General features: G+C 42.9%; 1 protein-coding gene across 2 annotated transcripts; it reads right to left on the bottom strand.

The window, feature by feature from the left end:
* Positions 1-11,953: 11,953 nt before the first annotated feature.
* On the bottom strand, positions 11,954-24,451 carry sall1a (spalt-like transcription factor 1a). 2 transcript variants are annotated; one of them, XM_042481910.2, is made up of 3 exons: positions 23,567-24,451; positions 14,697-18,103; positions 11,954-13,594 (listed from the first exon to the last, which is right to left on the bottom strand). In XM_042481910.2, exons 1-3 carry the CDS (start codon positions 23,637-23,639, stop codon positions 13,154-13,156), a joined length of 3,921 nt encoding a protein of 1,306 aa, XP_042337844.2. In that variant the 5' UTR covers positions 23,640-24,451; the 3' UTR covers positions 11,954-13,153. The 2 variants fall into 2 exon arrangements, with proteins under 2 accessions (XP_042337844.2, XP_087936488.1); XM_088080362.1 differs by lacking the exon at positions 23,567-24,451 and adding an exon at positions 20,893-21,048.
* Between the last annotated feature and the right edge of the window lie 830 nt (positions 24,452-25,281).

Below are 25,281 nucleotides of genomic sequence, written 5' to 3'. Positions count from 1 at the left end.
ATCACAGGATTTTTTGCTCAACAGTTATGTTAAAAATAAAATTGAAAAAGCATAAGTCCCTGGTGTTCAATCTTGTTTGAATCAAAATAAGGAGCATCCACAGTGAGTGCCTCCTCCCGTGTGACATTGCGGTGGTGGCAGAGCGGGGTTACCGGCAAACAACAGTCTTTTAACTATCCATGGTCGAGCAGCCCTCCTTCACTGTCGAATTTAAAAAGTTCCTTTCACCACATCTGCCCTATTTGTGCGGCCTTTTCTTCACCTGACTTGCTCAAGAGATTCCCTTTATCTTAAAGGTCATTTCATTCAACCGGGCAACAAACAGAAGTGAATATAACTGTCCCCAATCTTTCCCTTGCAGAATTCATGCTTGAGTTGCCCCAAATAAAGAGGGTCCCTGCCAGCGAGAAGAAGGAGCTCACAATCAGCTCTATAGGGGCAGCTCTATAGAAAAGACTCCCTGTATCATACAGTCCCCCTTTACAACTCTACATTTCCATTTAATGACACCCTACATATTAACCCTGGTCAGCATCCAATTACACAGAATAAGTGAATTATCTGTGCCAGCATGCAATTTGAAAATGTTTTTCATGCAATGCGGGGACAAGGGGGAGTGAGGGGGGCCTTTTTTTTTCATCAATCCAGCGTTCATTAAAGTGCGAGCTTGTGAGTTATTTCGAATCCATTAACTCTAAATACAGGTGATTCCAGCCCCTTTTTACACAGGACCACCGAGATTCCCTGTCATGGAGTGTTATAGGGGTGTAGAATGACACCAACACAACTGATTTGATGAGCTTTCCTCCCCAGGCCAGCACTCAACCAAACAAACTGGCCGGGCAACCAACAGCGCTCCATTCATATTTAATTACAGCCTGCTAACATCGCTCGCGGATAACATTACACCCGGCAAAAACAGAGGGAAGAACTGCAATGAAATTAAAAAATATAGAGAGGATGTTATTTTCAAGTGGTTAACGTGATGCAATTTTTCATTCTGGACACACAAAGAGCATTTTTGGTTATTTTACAGAAATCAGATGGAGAGTCAGAGAGGGCAGCACCCGTCTCTCATTTAATGGCATGTAAATAACACCAGGTGGTGAATATTAAGTATCAAACGTGGGACACAGCAGTCTGTGTCACATGACCCACCTCTGTGGGTGTAAAGTCACTACTGGCCTCCCAGGCGACACGTGTGTGTGTGCGCGCGCGTGCGTGCGTGTGTGTGTGGGTGCGTGCACATGGAGGGAGGGGGGTTGAAGTTAGCAGAGATGACCAGATGAGAGGTGGCTGAGTCCAGCCAAGCCATGTCAAGTTACTGAGTGCTGCTCCGAGAGAACACAAACCTGCTCCCCGTAACTCCTGGCTGAGCTGTAGATACACATGTTTTTGCTTCGAGGGCACACCTGCAGCATAGTTTCTCAAAGTGCATCTTGCAGTCCAATCATCTGAGGTCCAATTATCTGAGGTTTCAATACCTTCACTTTCAACAGCTTGCATTTAATGCATTACTCGGCTACTGCGTCACACTGCACCCTCCCTAACAAGTGTCTGCCAGTTTAAGAAAGCTGATGTAAAGCTCAGACACACCAGAACAATATCAAAGAAGTAGTGGTGATGAAGGCCGACTGTAGTAACGCCTGTGCGTCCCAAGAAAAATGTTAGATTTGCATTTTTAAATTTTTTTTTTAATGTGTGCATTTTTACTGTGTAGCCCTCGATTATATGCTGCTGGCTCCCTAAATTGGTGCTCAGTCATCAAAACTGTAAGAACCCCTGCTCTATTATACACATTCTAATTAGGAAAAGTGACGAGGCACAGGAAATGAAAAAAAAAAAAGATAGAAATAATAATAACAACAGTGTTTGGTCTCAGAATAGTTCCTGGAATACATCATAGATTGTTCATAATAATTTAAGAGTATTTGATGGTTGGGGTGATGGTCACCATCTATTTTCTTGCTGTTTTGCTATCAGGAGTTTTCTTATTGTCCGCTGATTGGTTTGCCAAAAATCCATAAAGCGATCACAGAGTGTGGCTCTTTTTTTCCTGTACTGCTTTAAATTACCAATACTCTTTTAAACAGACCGCCAGCAAAGGTTACATGACTAACTTAGACATCACCAGGATTATGCTTGTATTCTTGCTCCTCCATGTGCATAGGATAGACTGTTATCAAGAGTTGATATCTTTGCCATGGAAATGAGACACTCACACACACACACACACACACACACACACACACACACACACACACACACACACTACTCTAACTTGTGCTTTGCAGTCTATGTAACGTAGGACAGGTTCATTTTCAGCTGAGAGCTATGACATGGATAGGAACTTAATGATATGGGATAGACACGTATAGACATGTATGAACACATACACATCACACACACACAGTCACAGTGTGTCATCGTCTCCTGGCGCGCTGGCGCCTGTCACTCAGCGGGGTCCTGGAATATGCACCAGGGCCATCGACAGGCGTCTGTGTCAATGCCTGACAAACCTCAAGGCACCAGGCTGTAATTGGAACGACTGGCCTAATCCTCAGATCAAGACAGACTCATTGACAACCTAAGCGGGCAGCAATCCCAGCAGCGCCTTATTAGTGGAGCTGGCCTCTTCGCTGGGAGCACTGATGTCATCACTGCCAGCCAAAAGACGCTGCCTTGGCCACTCAAGGCATTTCACAAAAACACACAATAACCCACCGTTATATAGGCTGCTACGCTGTATTTTTTCCACTTTTATATGAAAGGAAAAGTTGTATTCATGTTTGGCCAACAATAACACACACTCACACCTGGACCCTACAGGGAACAAACAGGTTGCACACTCATTTGGACTGGACCACTAGACTAGTATATGACCATCTCACTGTAGATATGCAATGTAACATTTGAAACAGTTCATCCTCAAAACATAAGTCAGGATTGTGATCTCTATATTACTCAGAATCATTTTGAAGCCTAATATGAGGTCAGTCATAAAAGGTAGAAACATGTATATTGTAATTGTGCTGGCTGGTTGGAAACCACATAATATTTCAGTGATTTTCATATTAAAATACATGTATATACATTTAAAAAAATAAGTTTTCAGGTGAGATTGCTTCTTATTCTGCAGGTGTTTTAACAGCAAGTATAACTGCTTTGGTTATACACTTATTAACTGAGAAATGCGAAACACGCACTTTTCTTTTTTCACCGTATCTAAATGATGTAGATTCTTGCACAGGATAAAGAACAATAAGAATGCTGTTTTAAAGCTAGCATCATACTTTGTGCATCTGTGTGTCTGTGAGGGTCTGCAGTGTCTGTGCAGGTCTGCACGGATCCCTACATGGACACCCGCATACAAAATTTGTTACAAAGTTCAATATATAATCCCTGTTCTTGGTAAGCATTGAACATTATGTTTTCTCTATTTTTCTATCATGGTTACCATTTTTTGTATGTGTTTCTTCTTTTTGATTTTTATGGTGATTGACAAACAACAATATGATGCATTACCACCACCAACTGGAATGCTTGGAACAGCAGGCCAATGCCAAGAGCGAAAGTGCCAGAAACTGCAATTCATCCAATGGCCACTTGAGGCTGACTCCAAAACAGTGAAAAATCCCCACAGACCTCATGTTAAAATGTCCAACTTTACAGCAGAAATAAACATGTTCATAGCCTGGTAGAACAAATGGTTTTGATCTAACTTCAACATGCATGACAACTGTATGGTGAGTTTTTTCATCACTCACTCATTTACATTTTACACATGTATAAGGAGAGGGCTGCTCGAGCGACAGGCTGTGTGCCGGTTGTGTGTACAGCTTCCAGTCAGATCCATCACTTGCTCCCCCACAGCACCGTCCTCTCGCCCAAATACGATCACTTCTGGCTCCAAAAAATCAAGATGGTGACAGCCAAAATGCCAAACACAAGGCTTCAAAATGTCCACAAAACAATAGGGTACATTACAGTAGCTACGTCCATTATTCATACAGTCTATGAACGACGTGCTCCCAGTTGTAGTATAAATGGAACCATGTGCACTTCTGCACAACCAGTAGTAAGGCCACAGCTGTCCACAGATGTTCAACAGAGAAAGTATGTCCTCACTAAGAAGGCTGGTACTCCATTTCCTGGCTTACCTATTTCCAGAACCTCTCGTTGAGGTTATTTTAAAGTTTAATACAACACCTGGGGGTTGAATGTCCTTCATATCAATAGTGACTGTTTGTGTAGTATTTGAACTTATCAGATTTTAGATGGGACTGTCTGTGATCAATATTTAAGTGCACAACACCTTAATCACTCGCATTGAAAAGTGAAACATCAGCTATGGAAGATTAACCCACCCAGACAGGACTCCAGTGCAGTTCATGTAAGGAATCAGTCAGACTAACAAAGCTGGCATCGCTTGGAGCAGACAGCCAGCAGATAGGCTCTTGCATCCCTTCAGTCTCAGCAGAAATAGCCACAGTGCTCTCCTGAAATTGCCCTGTGTCCCTCTCTCTCGCCTCCCACACTGGTAATCTGCTCTCTGATGGAGGGGAGCATGTAGCAGAGGTCGGCTTTGACACCTTCTTGGCAGAGCCACACAGCCTGGCTCCCAAGCCCATTCTCAAAAGCCAAGATGCCCAAATCCCCACGACACGGTGTTTCCATTTATGGCCCCCGAGATCTCCTGTCAATGAGCATACAAGGTGGTTGGACATGAACAGAGACACACAGTATGTACACACGCGATATAACCCAAGTATACAGACCATCAGAAGGAAACGCAAGTGGAGTGCACATGTAGATATTAGTTACCTTCATTCAATTATTATGTTTCAAATCATAATAAGCTTCAGAGGCTGAAATGGTCATATGATCTTGCAATTAGTTACTGCAACTTATTTCAGAGAACACAAAGTTTACTTTTCTTTCAAAGTGCTAAGTAGTCCTTGGCAAAACTTGAGAGCCATCAACTTCAGCCAGAGCATGACATGAGTGTTTCTGCAAATGTGTATGTACGCCCGTGTGTGTATGTGTGTGTTTGCAGTTCCTGGCTTTTGTAAAGGCACCGGGAAGCTCGAGCCGTCCACCCAGGCATGCCTGCGCAGTGTAACCAAGGCTGACTGGCTGACCTCAGACTGTGTGGGCCCTTTAGCAGAAGATGAAGGAGCTTTTTCATTGACACAGGAACAGGAGGTATCGCCTTCCCTTTGCAGCAGCACTCATTCATGCCAGACACAATGCGTTATTATTGGTTTTGAATTGAAATGTTAATTTCAGGAACTGGGCAACTGGGCCTGAGAGCTTGCCCTGCTCATTTCTCATTTTTCACTTGGCAGAGGTGGTCTGTTTGGATGGAGGAGAGTTAACCCTCAAATCTCCTTGTATTACAACACCTTGGCTCAGCTAGGTAAGGACCGAGGGCCTGCGGACGAGGCCACAAACATGCCAGAGCTTTCAACATTTGAGCTCAGACGAGATGTTGAACAGCTCCATCATACAAGAGCTGAAAGGTTAGTGGTGAGAGGTGAAGACACCGGTTCATACCCAGGGAGCAGTCACTATTGATCCAGAGGCCACGGAGGAAAAAGCAGCTCTTTCAGGGCCGCTGGTGTGAGGCAGGCAGGTCAGCACTCTGCTGTACAGCCTCACAGAAATGAGTGCATCAGCAGGGCCGGCAGATCTATATGACGGGAATTAAACAGCATAATCAAATTGTTTGCGCAACCATTTAGCATCTCATTCCCTCGCTGCCCTGGGCCAGACTGACCACTGGAGACCGGCCATCCACAGCAGTAACAAAGTAGGGCAATAACTAACAGCGATTAAAGGAATATTGATGGCCTGTGACACACAGCATCCTGAAAAATGCTATTTGGTCAAATAGCTGCAATAATTAAGTATATGAGGGTCAGTCAATTTTATCTGCTGCTTTTATTTGGATCGATTATTTAGTAAACTGGCCAAGCCTCAGAGAGCATTATTGCTGAGTGGGGTGTTGATTTCATAGTGCTTGAGCCAAGTCACACAGTAGCAGCTCACAGTGGAGAGGAAACACACAGTAGCAGTGAAAGTGTTACAAATATTACTAATATGGGGATAAAGGGCAAGAAACAAAATATCATCACTACTGCTGCAATACTTCCTGCACATGTTGACCTTGTTCTGTGACGTTTTAGCTCTGAGAATCACTTCATTCTGTCCTTTCATCTCACAACATTATGTTCTTGATAAACCTTTTCTTATTTCTCCCAGATAGGAAAACAAGCATATAAGCCCGGTGTAAAATATTCTCACCACGGCTTGATAAACATTAGCTGAAAGCAAAAATAATGAGTTTTAGCTGCATAAAACCCTCTGTGCATTTAATGTGGTTAAAAATAAACTAGGCCATTTAGAGGCTCCTCTCCCAGTTGATTGATTAAACATTAACCTGCTGGATCTGGGATATCTCTTATTAATCACAGGTGGCACAGGCTTAACTGAGCATGAGGAAGGCATGTACGAAAAGGCAGCACGGTATTAAACACACACACTTACACGTGCATGAAATCATGTCATCATAACATATGCCATTTAGTGGATGCTTTAATCCGATGAGTGATGCAGTTCAAGCGCCGGCTGACGCTGGTGGTGCAATTGAGTTACACACTCAGACACACACACATGCACACACATCTCCATATCAAACAGCACATTGTGGGAACTGCCATGACCTAATGCATTCCTTATCTTACATTTGATTACACATTTCACAGAGGAAACCATTTCCCTCTTCACTACAACAAGATGTCCAATGAGAAACCCTGCAGTAGTGAGCATTTTAAGGAGTGGGTGGCAGATCTGTGACCCGTTGGAGACACTGTACAGCAGCCCAAAAATCCCATAAAAGACAGTAAAACAGAGCGAGATCTCTATCTGACATCCTCATATTCTCACAGTCAATGACTGAGCAGACGAACCTATCACACTCCAATAACGTCACTGAATATTCAGCCGCCGTAGCAGGCCGTTGCTTTGATCTAGCACTGATGTGGGTGGCCAGTATCCACAGCTACAAAAGTCTTCAATTTGTGTCAGACAGAGCTCTGAACCTGCCTCCAAAATAGCTATGTTGTTCTTGCTGTAACCACGGGTGACTTTTTTGTGCCCGAGGAGGCTTTTATGAGAAAATTGACAAAGTAAATATCCTTTCAGCTGTTTTCCTGATGAATAATGTACGCAGAGGCTGACGGACTGCTTTAAAAAAAAAAAAAAAAAAAAAAAAAATCAAACAGCTTCAGGGTTGTCCCTGCACATCAGCTGTCATCGTGTGATGTGGGTGGCGGTCCTGGCGTGGGGGGCTTACGGCAGCACACAGGTGCCCTTTTCACTCCCAGGCCGAAAATGACAAATTCAATAAACTCAAGACATCTCTCCGGAGCACCTATGGAATCAAACACACCTGACAAGCGGCTGAAGGGCTTCTTCCTAGTTGCTCTGACACCCCATCTTGACGCTCGATATCAATATCTCGGCGGCCGCAGAATATCTTTCCATCTCACTAGCATGCTTTGACACTGTGAGAAAGAATATGTGTCAGAGGTTGTGGGACTCGAGGTAAGATCGCGATGAGGAAATTGAATCTGTGAGATGACATTAACAGAGAGTGTCCCCAACTCTGTGTGTGTTTCAGCCTCCGGAGCAGACAGGCCTGGCTAGGGTTACCAACCGTAATTCTGATGGTGAAAGGGCCACAATCAGCCTACTTAATCTCGAAGCTGTTCTTTAAAACCAAAGAAAGACGATCTGTCTCCATTCTACTGTACAAAACAAGGAAACGCGATTCATCTTAAAATGGAAATGCACATTAAATTAAATTTGCCTTTAGGGGCAATGAGGACAAGCCTTGACTGTGGGGTTTTTTTCTTTCCTGATTACAAAAAAGGTGCTTGTACTCTGTCAAAAGACCCAGTCTCATAAACCTATCCTGACCTGAAAGAACAAACCCCAGACATCAAATTTTAAAGAATTAGCATCACAATGGGCTAAATGTCCCCCTTGTAGTAAAAGCCCAGTAAAACGGGGCTTGCAATTTCAGCGGTGATGATAAACTGGGAGACGTAGATAGCGGGAGCACTGTCCGTGAGACAAACCCTCACTGTATGTTCATTAGCATCCCTGAAGGTTCCCATCTGACGATGAGGGAAACACTGTGATCGTTCTGCAAGCATGAGTGCCTTATTAAAGAATGGGCCAGGGAGCCTCAACTTTGGTGAGTCTGGTCCACGAGCAGCTCACATTAGGGCTCCCACCTGTTTGTCTGGGTGCTCATTTGACACAATAGGTCATGAAATGCAATATGGGGCCTGTGCCTCTCTTTCTCACCACACAAAGCCAAGGAGCGGATGAACTGCAAGATAAATGACCTTGACATTTGGATAGTCTCCAGATTGCTGTGCCATAAAAATAAACCATGCAAAGACAATCTCATAAGACCAAAGCACAACTTCAATGGAGAGCAAACAGGAGCAGAATGAAGAGGAAAAAAAGTGTCTGGTTTTGAGTGGGATGGATATTTCCTAGAAGACTTTGATTGCTCGTCTGTGATAACTGTGAGAGTGTACAGGCCTGAAAAATCCTGCCCCATGTTTGTACTTACAATCTGGAGGTCTTGTCTTCCAACCAGCTGTGTACACGCTGCAGACAGGCTCCATTTTCCACAGGAAGCACGACGAGAACCACAGGAAGATAAAACCAGCATGAAATGGCTGGAGGAAAATGACAACGCACATTAGGGCGAGACTTATACAAATGTGAAAGAATCATTTGTTTTATACAATAAAATACAATTACTGGCCATATTAGGGAAATTAAAGGCAGGACAAGATTGTCATGTCAAAAATAAAGTTATTTTTTCAACATAAAAGCAAGAAGAAGTATGTTCTTGTAATAAATAGGCCTCTGAGCAGATCCATCAACTGAGTGTGATTGACAGCGTGGGCAGGTGTGGCGGTGCATCCGGAGAAAGTGAACCGCGGCCGGCTAAATGAGGCTCACCATTGTTCTCCGTGGGTCTTTGATCTCCCAGCGGTGGGCCAGAACCTCAGTGGGGAGTCCAGGCCGGGCCCCAGGCTACGGTTTGTATCGACTCAGGAGGGCTGACAGCACATGGCAGAAGATGTGGGAGGGGGCTCCAGCTTCCCAAGATCGCTTCCGTGCAGCTTCATCTCAAGCTGACCTGCACACCAAAGGACTGTGGAGGACAGAGACAACCGATATTAGACATTTTACTCCTGATGCTGCTGTTGATGAGTCAAGAAACACTTTACTTGTTTGGTCTTTTTTGTGTCTTTTTCTTCTCACAGACTAGAGTGTGCGCGCACACACACACACACACACACACACACACACACACACACACACACACACACACGACCCATCTAAAACTGCTAGCTGTAGACATTATGGATTGTTTCTTAAGCAATTTAATTTATAGTAAAAAATTATTAATTAGTATAGCCTTCGTATTTCCTTACATGAAAGATATGTGGCATTTTTTTATTCTAAAAAAATCCATAAAGCAATTTAATTTGAATTTGTCATGAATTAGTCAAATATCCAAACCAATAAAAGAAAAAAAAATATTTTTTTTTGACAAAACAAAGAAGAATTAAGTAGATCACCTCAAGGAAAAATACAGTTACAAAAATTACATTATAAAAATGTTGTTTAAAATAATTTCTAACACAAGTAAAGTTACACTGTAAACAAATGATGTTATTTTTGCAGTGTGGCAGCTGTGCATACAGCCCTTACTTAAGGCCAACCCTTTAATGAACCTTCAAGTGTACAGTAAGTGGACAGGAGTGGCTTACAGCTAAAGAGACTAATGTTTCTTTGTTGATGGTTCCCATCCTCTCCAGACACTGCAGCAAAAACCCATCAAGCCATTTAGCTCAGACGGGGAGAAAATAACCAACACTAAAATAAAAACACATTAGATAAAATGTTAAGAATAAATCAAAATATGCAGGAGTGTGTTTGTGTGAAGATGCAGTGTGTGTACATCTCTCCTATGAGTGTGTTTATGATATAAAGTGTACCTAATCTGTGCACGCTGAAAGCACATTCTCAGTGGATGAGACTCACAGCTCTACAATAAATTGTGACAGTGAACAGGGCAGACTGGGACAGCCCCTCTTAGTCTGGAGCGATTGTGTTTCAGTGTGTTCGCCGGGCTCTTCCTGTGGTGCTCTGTGTTGTGGAGCAAAAAGCCACTGCTGGGAGCCACAGTGGAAGAGATCAATTGTACACATTCCTGCCACCTGAGATTCAAGTGTTTCTGTAATACTGCACAGCTCAATCGATACTTAAGCGAGGAACCAGGAGGGAAGAGCCCCGTCCATGCTTAGTGGTGGGACTACTCACAAAGAGATAAAGCATGTATATACTCCTGTACATTTCTGTTCCATACCTGTTAATAGCCCACAGAAAAAATAAAATAAATAAAAATAATAATAAATATAAATGTGTGTGTGTGTGTGTGTGTGTGTGTGTGTGTGTGAGTGCCTGTATATATCTATATAAACACACACATTTGTATTTATTATTGATACATATTCAGTAGATTACACAAGGCTAAAAGTTGGGCTGCAACACTACTGTAATTATAACCAGTTTTGTGAATCTTCAGTATGAATTTTTTTCAATGTATTTTTAATGTTTTTTTCTCTCCTTATTTAAAGTATTATCTATATATATAATTAAAAGAAAACATCCGAAATAAGACCTTAAAATTATTATTGTAATTATAAGTATTATAGTTAATATACTACTACTACTAATAGTAATTATAATAATAATAATAACAAAAAGTAGTAATAATTTTATATATATAAACGGAAGCTGAAGTCGTAAATTTGAACGCATTATTTGTCATAATTAGCGGAGCGGTACGAATGTGGAGCAGTTTTATTTTTCTTTCTCTATTTGAAGGAATCTCTCAGGAAGCCGATGTGCTGCACAAACAGAGCTCAGGGGAACAGATGTGACTGTTAAAAAGAAAACAGGCACTGTGGGCAAGGATCATTTAGCTTCGACGTCTTGAAATATAAAACGTAAATATTGGGGATTTGGGCTTTGTGAAGAGGAGGGGAGAGCGCTGAGGATGCTGGACAGAAATTAACAGATCCTGTATTGCAGGATGTGCAACGATGTGTTAAATTAAATGCAGCTGTTGAAATACAAAAGGGGAAAAATTTCGGTTTGAATAAGAAAAAAAAACGCGAGGCAAATGCCTTCAAAGCCGTCAAAGGCTTTATCCGGATAACCGTGTGATCGTTTTGACAACTTCTTTTGAGGCTTTGTGGCAAATAATGAGATCGTCGCATTCTTAATGAAACGTATATTTTATAAAAGGAAAAAAAATCCTGTTGAGATATATAAAATGCCGTCTGCATAATAATAATCCTGAATTGTGTAACTTTCGAATTCAGACAAAATAACATGTCTTTGTCTCTGTCTCAGCCGCCGAGACTTTTTAAAAATTTATTATAATCTGGTGATAAATAAATAGCACGAGGAAACCTTTTTCTTTTCCGCGTAAAAAGCCTCGAATATGCTTGATTCCGAGGATTAGCGATTAACTGGCGATTTCAAGGATTGGCAACGGAAATTATGAGGTTAAAACGGCGATCATTTCAAATTAAGGAGCAGGGCAGCTCACATCATTAATGACTGAATCCAAGCCCCCGTTTCTGCTTCTGCTGCCTGTCAGAGAAACTAAGAAGAGTTCAGCAAGCTGCACGGCGGCCCTGCTGCACAAATTACTCACAGACAAAAAGTCATTTTATTATTTCTATTCTTTCACGATTGTCAAGGTGTGAAAATAATTCTCAGTATATTTGCAATGATATGATAAATAAAGGAGGGAATAAAAGCACACACACGCACACACACAGTGTTTCTTTTGGAAAACTGATGTATTTGATTATTAGAGTAAAGAATTACAGTATCTTAGTTGTTAGTAGGTATTAAAGTGTAGAGAAACTGGACCCATAAAGATCTTCCAACTTTCCAAGAAAGTGCATGTAACAGTCCGAAGGTTGTCAAACCCAATATATATTTATATTTATAAAAACACTATCATTTTGTCCCCTGGCCGTGATGGACTTCTCTTGTGTGAGCTCTATGTACATTTTTCTTAAGAGGGAGTTCGTATGTCCACGTCTGAACATATTTACAGAAGCTTCAACACATAACTTTTGCACTTGATGTCAGCGAGGATGCTGGGACATAGCAGCAACGTGGAAATCCAGCTGAGAAACTGAAGGAGAATCCTGCTCATTTGACTGGCTGTCTCAGTCCCAAGAGCCAGGAAATTAGGCCAGACCGAACGTTCCCTTCTGTCTTGCTTTCAACAACACCAAAATACGAGCAACGAAAAAGAGATTGAGGGAAAAAATATGGAAGTAAACAAAAAAAAAAGTAGAAAGTACAATACACAGAAACGGTAACAACTAAACAAGTTAACACTAAAGAAATGTACCAAACTTCAATGTTTTAAATAAAATAAAGGTAAATAGAAAATGGAAAGAAAGGAACTACCACATCATTTAGTCCCTTGCCTGAATTTTGTTTTGCTCTGATGAGGGGATGGGGGGGGCATGAACACACAGATGTTAGACCATCTACAGGAGATCAGTGTACATTATTTACAGCAAGTCTGTTTGCTTATTACAGGGCTAATGCATCACATGAACATCGACAGTTCGGTTATAGCTACTACAGACAGAAAATAATTTAATGCCAAGGTAAGGTTATCTACCCAGATATTCTAAGTTTCAAAAGCACATTTTTTAAGCACCCATACATACCCATTCTGGCTTTAAAACAAATAAAAACCTAACTGTTAATGCTTCCACTTGGTTTCAAGCAAGGTTATAATCACTAATAAATAAGCTCCTTAAAACTATAACATGTACATTGTACAAAAAAAGCAACTTGTCTTCACACTCATGTTCGTAAAGATTCAATGGCGAGCATAGCAGTTCAGTTGATTTTGTCCCTGTCTTGTTCTCTTTCTTCATCTGTGTGTCTACATATGTGTACAGTATGCCTTCAGGCATCTTCATGTGTCTGTGCACAACTGATGACATACACTCTAACTGGTGACAATTTCTTTATTGTCCTCCATGAAGCGTGTGAACCGGAAGTGGGCCCCGTTCTCTGTGTTGGCCATTTTCTCCAAACCAGCCAGAGCAGCGTTGGGCTCCGTACTGTGTAGCTTGTCTAGGCTGCCAGTCAGGCCACCTATGGGAGAGCTGCCCCCATTCCCCACACCACCTGACATGGGTGGGATGCCTCCGTTCTGAATGACAGAGATTTCATTTGTCTTCATTGCCAGGCCGTTAGAGAAGGCTGCAGCGTACTGGTTCCAGAAACTGGCCGGGTCCCCGTTGCTTGCCCTTGATGCCATGTCTTTCTGGAAGATCTCAGGAAACTTGACTGGGTTGGTACCCAGGAAGGCCATTGGCCCATCCACAGACAGCCTGCGGCCACGTCTGGCAGGAGCGCTGTTCCACATGTGCGTGCCCATGTGGACCTACGCAGTGAGAGAAGGAGGACAGAGGAGGGGAATAAAAGGGAGGGAGGAGAGAGACAGAGCAATGAGAGGGATGAAAATTAGTGATGTTTACAAACTTGGCCACAAGAGCTGCACATGAGATGATGCAATGGAAAAAATAATAATAATGCTCGCCTCCGAATTAAAATAGCTTCACACCCTGGGTGCAGCAGACCAGTTACTTGCTTTTGCTGTTGAGAGGTACCAACATGGTGTAAACATCTTATTTTGGCAAGACTGATACATGCTGTTTAATCTAAACCTTAATTTGCTCATCTCACAGGGGGACCACAGGGTTGTGCGTAGAATTGCACTGTCCAATTTCATTGCTGTGGCCTACATTGCATGTGACATTTCACCTCTGCCAATACACTCCCCATGACAAAAACAATACATTTTTCCCCTTTTGTTCCTTCTTCAAAATCATAGAAAGATGCATTCAAATAACTATAGATAATAATGAAGTTATTTTATGTACGACCTACTTCTAATCAGTCCGACCTTTCTGTGTAGTGGAATGGAGCAACTTTAACTGCAAATGCAGATATCTGTGTATAAGACTAGTTTCGACCAAAAAAAATTAAAAATTAACATGCATTCAAAATTCCTCTCTAGGATTACAGATTGATGCACTTAAAAAATAATGACCCCAAGTTCCGCCTAATTAAGTTCCCATAATTCTCCAAAGTTTCTGGAGATCATTGAGCAGGATCCCTTTCTTAATGATTTAGGTCTGTGACAGTGTTCACAGAATCCATTGTGGAAAACTACAGACTGACCTCGCGCACATTGATTGCCTCTGATAATTAATTCTGTGGACTGAATCATTCGCAGCTGATTACATTCTGGAATTTCTACCCAATAATCATATTAGTTGCGTGATTCAGCCTTTCCACTAAGGTAACTTTTTCTCAGAGAGCTGTTCCTTTCATTAATTATACAACATTACCACCTCTTGATGCCTAGTGCACTGACACGCCGTATAAAATTAAATAGCAGCCCTGAGACTAATTTTTTCACAAACATTCGCACGCACAAACTTTTAGGAGACCAACAGTTTTCTGGATGTTTCGACATTTACCTTGAGGTTTCCTTTGGTGGTGAAAGCCCGACCACAGATACTGCAAGCAAAGGGTTTCTCCCCTGTGTGGGTTCTCTCGTGGATCTGCAGAGCACTGGAGGAGGAGAAACACTTCCCACAGGCATTACAGAAGTGTTGCTTGGGTGTCCTGCGTGGCGGTGCAGCGGAAAGCACTGGGGAAGTGGAGGCAGATGATGTCACCAAGCCAGAGGGCATGTCCTTATTTTCTTGGTGGAGGCCATGCAGGAAGCCGTTGACCTCTGGTTTGTTAAGAGAGCCTACAGAGAGGAGGGATGGTGTTGGGCTGGAGGACAGGCTGGTGTTTGACGGCTCAAAGAGCTGTGAGGGCAGGTCTCTCATTTGATGGGTTAGCATGTGCTGCTTGAGGTTGCCCTTGGTGGAGAAACCCCTGTTACAGGCCGTGCAAATAAATGGTCGTTCTTTGGTATGGCTTCGATAGTGAATGTCCAAGGCACTCTGACAAGCGAAGGTCTTCCCACAGATGTCACAGGATGTGTTCTTGACGATACTACGCTCACGGAAGGGGAATAACATGCCCAAGGGATCTTTTGAGGGATTGACAGATGTCAGGTCCAGGGCTCCGATGTTGGAGGGGTGAGAGTGCAAGAGGCTTGCAGTGGTTTGCTCCAAGGATAAGGCCCTCTGGTGCCTTTCTTCGAGGCTGGGGGATTTGCGTGGTTGTAGCTGCATGCTAGTGGGGGATGGCGCCTGCATGGAGGAGGTAGATTCTGACACAGCTGGACTCCCGGCGCTTTGGCTTTCAACATCCCCTCCCAGAGATGAGGAGTCATTGGTGAGGCAATCCCCCTCAACTAAGCCATTTGCCATAGTCTTCATTTGGCTCATGTGTATCTCCTCTGTTTCATTATTTTGGGCGTTCTCTCTGCCATTTCTGTCTTGCCCCTCCTGGCTAGCCATTTCAGGGGGGGCTGGGGAGTTACATAGACTGTCATGGGACGCATCGGCTGATCTGGGTGTGTCTGGCACACTGCTATCTGGGCCCTCCTCCATTCCTTCAATGTCATCAGAGAAGTTGTCCAAATCATCAACATTTCTCTCCTCAAACGAGCCAGTGTCCGAGACCATGGACTCTGGGTAACTCTCTGGCAGAGGTGTGTTGGGGATCTGTCCACCCATGTGCATGCGAATATGTTGCTGTAGAACCACAGCATTTGTGAACTTCTTCTGACAAATGGGGCAGGAGTGTTGGACTCTAAGAGGAGGCATTGCCCTGTGGACGCTGTAGTGGGTCTTAAGATTTCCCTTGGTGGTAAAGGCCCTGCCACAGATTTTACACTTAAAGGGCCTTTCCCCAGTGTGAGTGCGATAGTGCATTTTCAGAGCACTTTGGCAGCTCAGCACCCGGTGGCAGATGACACATTCATTTGGGTCTGTCACCTTCCTGTCAATGTTCTCCACAAGCTGCTGTAGCTTGGAGGTCTCTGACCCCTGGAGAGGATCCAGGATGCCTCCAAATGGGAACTTAGCCTTGAACTGATCAGACATAAGAGGCATGAGTGGGTTGGTCATCATGGGCGGGCTGTTAGATGTTGTGTAGTCAGCAGTGCTCTCTGAGGCAGAGCTCACATTTGTCATGAAGCCTGAGGATTGGCTGCCTTCTTCAGTTTTCCCATTTGAGGTAGGAAGAGTTGCAACTTCACCCTCTTCGGAAACTCCATCATTACTTTTAGCTGAAGGCTCAGCAGCGCCTGAGACACTCTTTGCAGTGACAGATGGGCTAGTTATGGCTATTGAATGATCTTCCTTTTTGATGAAATGTGGCAGGCTCGGCATGGTTGGTGGCAGCAGCATACCGACTGAGGAAGTCAGCGTGGGCAAAACTGGTTTGCTGTCCAGCCAGCTGGTGACAGGTTTCTCAGGAGGCATAGACATGCCATATGGTATGCCAGTGCTAGTTGGTATGTTGTCTAAATGTTCAGGAACAGGGTATGGGTTCATCTGGATGTGTGGATATTTTTCTTTATGACGCTGGAAATGCACCTTCAGGTTACCGCGGGTGGAGAAGCGGTTGCCACAGATATTACACTTGTATGGCCTCTCGCCAGTGTGAGAGCGCAGGTGGATTTGCAAGGCACTGTCACTCCCGAACACCTTGCCACAAAACCTGCACTTGTGCTTGAAGAAAGCCTCATCAGAGCTGCTCTTGTGTTCAAATGAAGTGACATTTGGCGGCTTGCCTTTCCTCTGCTGGGCCAAAGCTGCTAAAGAGTTGAGGTCCTCTACGGTGGTGCCAACACTGGGCAGAGAGCTGGAGAACATGGGGTTTCCAGGTGGGGGCTGAGGTAGAAGGGGATTCACTGCAGAGCTTAACAAGCTACCCATTCCAAATGCTGGCGTGGATGACTTAGCCAGTGAGGAGTTGCTGAGCTGAGAGTGGAGGCTACTCATATGACTCGGCCTCTTGTCAGAGGACTGGGTATTGGCTGTTGACGGCCCCAGTGTGCTAATGCTCTGAGATGTCTCACTGCTGCTTGGGTTGGGCTGAGGTAGCTGTGCCGCTGCAGCCAGTTGCTTTAGGCTGCTAATACTGGCTGACTGACTAGCCAGGTTCTGCGCTAGGCCTGCGGCTGCAGCCAGCTGTTGGGAGAGATGTGAGCTGAGTGTGGTCAGTGGGCTGGCAGCAGGCCCCATTGTGCCTGGAGCAGAGGTTGGGGGCACCTGCAGTTCTGGGGACTGGGAGGCCAGCAGCAGTATCTGGTGGCGAATCTGCTCGATGAGCTGCAGCTGGTGGATCTGTTGCTGTTGTAGGGCTAGGAGCTGCTCCATAAGGGCTGGCACTGCCACCCTGGGGCCCCCTGTGTTACGGGTCTCTTGGGAGAATTGGGCCACAGCCACTTTGGTGCTCTGCAGATTTTCAATTATGACATTGCTGTTGATCATGGAGAAGTTTCCCAGTTCAGTCAGATTTCTGAGCTGAGGTAGAGGGGCAGAGATTGCTGACGTACCTACTGCAGGGCCCGAGGTGCCCCTGCCACTGTGGCTGCTGACTGTGTTGATGGGGCTCCCGCTCTCTGTATGACTGCCTTCCTCTTCATGACCACTGCTCATTCCAGAAACGTCCACGTCCATGGATTCGTCTTTTTCAAGAGTGTTAGGCTCCAAAAGGTCACTGCACTCTGTTTGATCAGTGTTATTAGCTGTGTCATTCATCTGGTCATCAGGATTATGGGGAGGAGAGCCAGGCGAGAAAGTTCCGGTGGGGGAGGCGGGGTTTTCATTCACTATCAGAACTAACTGATTCTTAGTGCAATTCTTCTGGTGTTCCTCAAGATCTGATAGTTCAAAGAACTCAGCACAACATCTGCTGCAGACGTGGGCGTCTGACTCCTTGCAGGGGGGGTCCTCTGAGCAAAGTTCTGTGTCCCCTGAAAAAGAGGAAACAGAGGATTAGTGATTAGAAATGTTTTGCAGCTGAAGAAGCAGCTTTATCTCCTCAAATTCCATTGTTGTTAATCTTAAGTTAATCAGTTTTACACTTATCCCCTTGATGTGTTCACAAAAACAACGATCGAAAGGCAACAATAAGCCAGCAGAAATGAGAAAAGGCCTCATTCAATGCAGCGGCCTCTGAAACACGATACGAGGGGATACAAAATCAATGGGAACTACTCAAATATTGCTTAAAAGTGATCTTTGAAGATGTACATCTGGGTTTCATCAGCCCAACCAAAGGTAATCATTTTCTCCAGATAATCCATCAAAATATAGAAAAGAGTGAAGTGAGGACATTGGGTCTTAATGAAATTTCATAGAAAGGCATTGATTTCCTATATTCCTTGCCCTTCAAAGTCTACTTGTCCACTCGGCGCAAATCAAGCATTTGAAGGACTTATTAGACTTTCAATTTGCTGTCAACTTTGCTCATTTTCAGCCAACTATGGGCATCTTGGACAGGTTATCTATGTCACTAAACTAATTTGTATCCAGTCAGGCAGCAGTCACAGTGAGACATGAACAACAGAGCCTGTGGCATCTAGGCTGTTACGCACACACACTAAACACAAGCAAAACAGAGAGAAAGAACAAAAGAGTAGAAAGTAAATGATGACTTAATCAATTAAATTATTTGCCATGGAAAACAATGTCTGCCGTTTAATGAAAAGAATACAAAATACGTTGAATTTTTGCAAATTTTTTCCGTTATTGTGAATAAATTGTGAACCAAAAACTCTAAAAACCGTAGAAGAGGCACTCCTCATTGAATTCTTCTGGGGGGAAAAGCAACGGAAAAAACAATTTGCTTAAATAAATGATTTGGTCAAAACTTTGAAGTAGGGCGGTACATCAGAATGCATGCATCACAAACTTGCCAAAACTGAGAAACGAGACACACCAGTTCACAGAACATACAATACAGACTCAGCAACTTATGTTGTCACTGAGAGGAAAATTCAAGAGGAATGACCGCCTTTCAAATGCGCACAGAAACGTGTTTTTGAATTTTCCATTTTGATAAACAGGACAAGTCAGGGAGCAAAAAGGCAAGACGACACCCTGCCCCCAGAGCCACTGCTGTGCTCCAGACTTTCCTGATTCTTTTCCCTCTTTGTCACACTAAAATCTCGCTGTTTAACATACAAGTTGATTTACAAATTGCATTTCTCTATGAATCCCTTTCATTGTGGCTCTGGCCCCTCAACACTTTCATCAGGGCCAAGAATTCATTTGCAAATGAAACCCAGAGAAGTGCAGCCCTGCCCCACAGAGAGACAGGATGCCTTCCCATTGTTCGCGCAGCATGGGAGCGGCGGGGATCGTCGGCACAGCCTGGCCCTGCTCATCTCAGTCGACTCAAAGCAGATCCTGTTTAATTCAGGGATTATCTCCCTCAATGTTTCTCTGCTCAGAGACATCAGATAACGCAAAGTTGCCATGACAGTAAACCCTGGCCCTCACACCACCAAACCATGCAAACAGGGAAGACTCAACTTTAATGATAACTTTTCATGTTAAATCCCCCCTTCCACCCACCCGTCTACCTACACCCCAAGCGCTAATTTTAAAAAAATGTGTTTGATTCATAGTGTGAGAAATGTGAGGATTAAATAAACACCTTTTCTCTTTTCTCATAGCTGTCTGTACACAAATAAGTGTGAAGAAAATCTAATAGATCCACAAGAGAGTGGGAGGGAAAATGGAACCACACACACACACAAAAAAAGAAAATTAAACTTTTGTCTAACAAACTTATGGAAGATGCAGAATTAGGAAATTAAAGAAATGTGTGTGTGAACACTAAAGTCTATCTAGAGCATAGGAATCTACATGATGTATATACTATTCGAGGCACGATGGTGTACAACAAATTTAAATAAATTAAACATTTTATTTATATGCACTCTCTCGAAAGAGCAAAAGTATGTTTCATTAATTAAATTAATTTAAAACAAAGATTCCAATATTTAATGTTGTGCGCATCTTCAAAAATCTTGCAAATCAAAGATTTTATAAAAATCTAATTTAAAAATGCAAATACACTGATTTACAATAATAAAATATCCCTAGAATATTGAATTACAAAAAAGTCAAAGAAACAGAAGGTATTTATGTGCAAAATAATTTGCGCATTTCTATTTTACCAAGTAACAAACTGGTGCAAAATATCTTTATCAACATTGTGCAGTGCAGCAGTGGATAGTCTTCTCTTGACCATCCTTAATTTGAAATATGAGACAAATAATATTACTAAAGCCCTTACGGCTGCAAAACAGAAGAATCACACTTGTATCAACTTAAATGCTTCCACGCCTTCAGATTTGCTCATCTGACCGTGCAATACTGTGCTTTACTTTACTTGACGACTAAAAAAACAATCAAAACTAAATGAATGCATGAGTACAAATCCACTGTCCACATAAGACTAGTATAGCAAACAACACAGATGCTAGCATTAGGCTTAAATCCTAAAATAGAAAGGATTAACTTCCAATTAAAATTAAGATAAAGTCAAGCTGGTGTAAAGATGGAGTCTGTAAAACTTCCATAGAGTCTCTATGAAAAGCACAATGTAAGCAGTGCGCAGGGCTAAAGGGCGTCAGGAGAGACAAAGAGCAGAGGACAGAGGCTCAAAGAGACTGACCAAAGTCTGAATATGAGAGACAAGAAAGCGAGGATTAGTCGGAAAAAGTTGACGGAGAGCTTTGAGAGATCCTACATTATTTTTTCGCAGGGGGCCTCTGTGAGCCTCTTGACACTTGTAACTTCAGGAGGGTTTCTGCTCTCATCGTCTCCAGCCCTCAGGACTCATCCCACTGAACACTAGATGGGGTTCCACTAAAGCTGCCGTGGTCCAGGACAAGACTCAAATCTAAGAAGCTCTGCCCCGGTGACATGCTTAAAGCTCAAGGGGAGGGAAAAAAGGCAAAGCAAGTCCTTCAGGCTACACCTAGACTTAGACCACATAAACACTGGCAAAATGACAAGCGACTGCACTCTGTTTGCAGGGGAACAACAGTGCAAAGTGGGCTGCCCTGCCAATCTCCCCTCTAGGGGGGCCACTCTGATAGGGCAAAAGGGGGATGGCCACAACATTGATAAGGCCTCACGCTCACACACTTAAATGAAAAGCCGGGGCCTTGCTTGGCCGCCTGCAGCTCTGATCAGCGGGGTCAATGGCGAGGTAGAGAGGGACACACTGGGCCCTGAACTCACATCACCTCCACACAGAGGGACACTGGCAAAGGTTAAAACAGCTCAACATCCCACCCTCTGTGACACTCACCCCGACCTCCCAGTAACTACGGCCCTCAGCATCCACTGATTTTCAGCTACAAATACAAAGACTTTCTGTTTTCACTTCCGACTGCCACAGCTCTGCAGAAGACACACAGCACATTTGCTATGCTGCTAAACACTCCAAAAACCTAAAGACAACACACCACATCCATACCTTTATAATCACACATACAAGACACTATCAATAATTAATGGCATGGTACCTGACAGAATTAAGAAATTTTGCAGTCTCCCAGGGTTTATGACAAAAGTATCTCTAACTGAGGTTATTAGATTTAAAGGAAAATGCCGAAAAAAACAGCCCCCAGGAATTAACTAGGTTTTGCATTAATCATCAACTTCCTAAAAATCACGTGAAATGGGTTGCAAATACCCTTTCTATAACATGACTCTCCTGAAAGAGGCAAGTGTTTATTTCAAATTACCTGCACATGCTTTTCAGGCAGCACTAAACACAATGTGGCTTTGACAATATTTGCATTGCATTTATTTAATTTACAGGCCTTATCCAACAGCTTGAGCCATCAGCAAAAATAATTTATCATTTTATCTGTTCATTCTTGGCAGATTTTTTTCCCTAAATATTAAAATGATGAAATTATGAAAATTAAGAAGGAAATTTCTGTTTCACTGTATGACAGACTTAAAATAAGCCTCCAAGAAATTAAATCACATAAAGTATTAATAAGTAAAGAAAAAGAAATATAATTGTCTTTTGAATTAGCCATTTGGTCGTATGTTTTCCTTTTGATAGTCAAAAAGTCGGTCAACAAAAATAAACGTTACAACGCAACGTCCTGTTACGAAATGCAGCTGTCATTAACCTTTATCCTGCAATCTTATCACGCCGTAATTTGCTGAAGTTTTTCTTTTAGTTTTATATTCTATTTTCAACTATCATCTAAAAAAATGCAATTTATTACAGATTGATTGGATATTTCTTGGCCTCTGAAACTCTGCGACCTGGATTTTCAGCTCTGAGAACCACTTCGTACAAACTGATTTCGCACATTATGGCACAACAGCACCGTTAAAAGAGACTTTTTCAATTTGCGATCAAACAATTGCCACAGTTACATTTTTCACAGCAGGCCTGAGATAATCATTAGCTTCTCTAAAGGCGTTAAAGAAAAAAAAATAAAAATCAAGTAATGACAAGCCTATTTATTTATGTTGATTTTAGTTGAGAAGACTAAATTCTTTCGAAATAAAATGCAAAATCGAGTGTGTGTATACGTGTGTGTCAGGGTGAGTAAGACTTCACGTCTCTCTGCTGCTATCTGAACCAAAAGTGTACACGATGAGTAAACCGGAGGGATATTTTCAGGATGTGTGTTCATCTGCGCTCTTCGCAGCAGTGTGTCCTGCTTTCATCAAACTTTTAGCAATAAAGCACGCTATTGTGCAAACAGGCAATGACTTACTGACACTGATTTTCATAAAAGAGGGAAACATTGCATGACTTTACAGCGGAGAACTGCGAAACACGCAGATGGGGAGATTTCTATGTCCGGGACGCAGGAAAAGTTGGAGTCCCGGCAGGAGCGACAGGGTGGTCCATGGCGAGGCACCGAAACCGATCGCTGAACGCAGGGAAGCCTCGGAGAGGAGCGAAACTAAGCTGGCTACTCATTACACAAGAGTTTTTACATCAGTTTAAAAACACGATTTTAAAGCTGAAGCGGGGAGTAAAAAGTTTTAAAACTTTTAACACACACGCTGCGCAAAACTGAAAAGAAACGTGCGTTGCTGGTTAACTTTAACTCCTCTCTTTTATAAATATATAAAATGTATAATTTATATTTATTTATATATAAATATAAATGTTATAATTTCCTCTTTGAAGTGGAATAAAGAGAATTTAAAGGAAACTTTGCGCATTGTGTTTTCTAGAAATAAAAAGTGTCACATACTTTAATCAACAAGACGATAGCATTTACAAAGAAACAAACAAAAACCAATAGTTTTAAGTCCGATCCGAAGTATCAACTTAAATTATCAGATGTGGCCACAGACACGACAAAAACAGCCCCCTAAAAAGTGAAATATTCGTGGTGCTTGGATAAAAGCAGCGATAGGTTGCGTGGACTCACCATTGTGCTCCGATAAAGGCAGATGAGGGTCGGATTGGAAGTGTTGCGGCTTCGCTTGTTTCCTCCGCGACATGCTGGCTGGCACATCAGCAGGCAAAGAATAAAAAAATGACTACAAAACCAGCTCAAAAATTACGTAAATCGAGCCCATCCACCGCGCATGTGCCCCGTTATGATTATCAATAATGCTCTGCGATTAATCATACGGGGGGCTTCTTTGAAAGGCGATTGGCACCTCGCCAGCCCCCCTCCTATTCAAATGAAGTCTCTTTAATCAATTAGCTCCTGATTTGCTGGGGACTCTTGTCTCTCTCTCAGCTCCCACCCAATGAGTTGATCCGTATGGGGAAGAAAGGCTGGGTTTTCCAAACTCCCTTTAGATACGGTTTAACCCCTTCTGTTAGCCAAGTCAAAGCTTATCTTGACTACTACAGGGGAATGTCAGCGTCTCGAGTCAATGCCGGCGACTGTATCTTTCAATCTTTCACATTGATCAAGCAGCGATCACAGTTTTTCTTGTCTTTTTCTCCGTCTCCTGAAGATGCGGACGACTCGCAACTCCGCGATCGGCGACCAACTTTCTTCTCTCCACAACTCGGTAGTCCGTCCTCCGCTCTTGCATTTAAGATCGTTGCAATTCAGCTCTTGTTGTGTTGTTCACCGACACCTACTCTCTGAAGAGTTTCAATCGAGGCTCCCGGTGCGCTAAAACGCTGTGTGGCGCGAGCATGTTCCGTGCGTAAAATGGCACCGGTACGCATCCCCCCCCAAAAAAGTCCACAGTGTGTTCCGACGTCCCAATCAGTTTCATTTGATTATTATTAGTCGAAAAGGGGGGTTACTTACTAACACGTTTTCATCACACACTGCATTCCGCGAATAAACAAACTTTGAGGGCCCGTGCAGCAGTGGGACGAATGCAGAGCCCGGCCCATCGACGATCTGATTGGTCACCGGGCTATTCAGTCACGCTGCCATTCACCTCCACCTCCTCCCCTCCCTCCCGCTCTCCCTCTCTTTCTCTCTGATTGCGCACAGCGGATCCAAACGCTTTGTGCGCACCGGGATGATCAGCGGGAAAGACAGCGGTGACAAGTCTGTTCATCTGAATAGGGATAAATAAAGCTTTTATTTTCTTCCCTCAATATTTAATTGTTTTTTTAGCCTCACGCCATGTGGACTCATATACATTTTACGCCATCGTTTTAACTATTTGAAAAAAAAGTCTTCATATCGTCGTTATCCAGTGGGTTGTTTGTACAGTAAAAACAGATTGTCAAAAGTTGTTTTTAAGGCCGTTTATTGTCTTTATTGTCTTTTATTTTATTTTTATCAAAATTGCAGTATAATTTAGCTGTATTATTTCACTGTAAATCCAAGAAAAAAACGTTTCTTTTACAGTATTATTATTATTATTATTATTATCATTATTATTATTATCGTTCTAAATAATGCACTAACAGGAGTGCGCCTTGGATGTTTTAAGAGGGCAAGAGGTCCCACAGGAGCTTCATGTGCGCGCTGAGTCGAGTAGATTTATTACGTGAAAAAGATAAACGAAGCTCTCAGTCGAGCTGATTTTGAGAAATGAAGATAATAATGTTACTATAGGTGATGCCTCGGATGCCATTATTTTTCACTGAATATTTAAAGAGCGGCTGCAGGCTAGATGGATCTGGTCCTCTCTTGTGTCAGCTATCTTTTAGTTTCGACTA

The sequence above is a fragment of the Plectropomus leopardus genome, chromosome 1, assembly GCF_026936395.1.
Source record: "Plectropomus leopardus strain MGB_pleo_1.0 chromosome 1, ASM2693639v1, whole genome shotgun sequence".
NCBI lineage: Eukaryota > Metazoa > Chordata > Actinopteri > Perciformes > Serranidae > Plectropomus > Plectropomus leopardus.
The sequence above is the reverse complement of the archived record's forward strand: the minus strand, read 5'-3'. Positions and strand labels throughout refer to the sequence as shown.

Excerpts from the sequence above, each read along its gene's own strand:
- sall1a (XM_042481910.2), bottom strand. The coding sequence starts at position 23,639 with ATGTCGCGGAGGAAACAAGCGAAGCCGCAACACTTCCAATCCGACCCT. Across the intron at positions 18,104-23,566 it reads GCCTTTATCGGAGCACAATG|GGGACACAGAACTTTGCTCA; the intron begins GTGAGTCCACGC and ends CCTCTTTTTCAG. Across the intron at positions 13,595-14,696 it reads CCACCAAAGGAAACCTCAAG|GTCCACATGGGCACGCACAT; the intron begins GTAAATGTCGAA and ends CTCACTGCGTAG.